This window comes from Pterocles gutturalis, unplaced genomic scaffold (genome assembly GCF_000699245.1).
Source record: "Pterocles gutturalis isolate BGI_N339 unplaced genomic scaffold, ASM69924v1 scaffold33753, whole genome shotgun sequence".
NCBI classification, from domain to species: domain Eukaryota; kingdom Metazoa; phylum Chordata; class Aves; order Pterocliformes; family Pteroclidae; genus Pterocles; species Pterocles gutturalis.
The window spans coordinates 2,327-2,766 of NW_010119133.1; the positions used below are offsets into that span (position 1 = coordinate 2,327).

The 440-nt window shown below is 66.1% G+C and overlaps 1 protein-coding gene across 1 annotated transcript in view; it reads left to right on the forward strand.

The window, feature by feature from the left end:
• SEMA4C (sema domain, immunoglobulin domain (Ig), transmembrane domain (TM) and short cytoplasmic domain, (semaphorin) 4C) overlaps positions 1 to 432 on the forward strand; it is a gene marked incomplete at both ends in the record, with an annotated part of 2,752 nt that extends 2,320 nt beyond the window's left edge. The window contains 2 exons of the mRNA XM_010076477.1: positions 154 to 224; positions 315 to 432. Coding sequence (XP_010074779.1) covers positions 154 to 224; positions 315 to 432 — 189 coding nt within the window. The remainder of the gene's footprint in view (positions 1 to 153; positions 225 to 314) is intronic.
• Positions 433 to 440: the final 8 nt, after the last annotated feature.

Consider the following 440-nt stretch of genomic DNA (forward strand, 5'->3'; position numbering starts at 1 on the left):
CGCGCCCGCGGTCCCTACTGCGCCGGAACCCGCAACCCCAGCCTCTGTGTCCGCGCCGATGGCCTCAACGGGTAAATGGGGTTCCCCAGAGTGGGGGGGACATCCTGCTGTGTCACAGGGTCCCCATGTCACCTCTATCACCTCCTCCCGCAGGTCCCATCTGGTCCAGGACGTGCTGAGCTCTGACACCCGTGCCTGCACCCTGTCGCAGGCGGCCAAGCAAGGTGAGACCCCCCCTTGGAGCCCAGAAAGGGGGGGACACGGGACTTTCTGCTTTGTGTGTCCCCTCTCCTGACTCATCCCATCTCTCACAGGCTCCATCACCCCCAAAAAAGTGACGGTGGTGGCGGGCACGGACCCTGGGCTGACCGGCCAATGGCGCAGGCGCTGTGGACGTTCGAGGGCCGGGCACTGGCAGACGAGCAGGCGCTGGTGCTGCA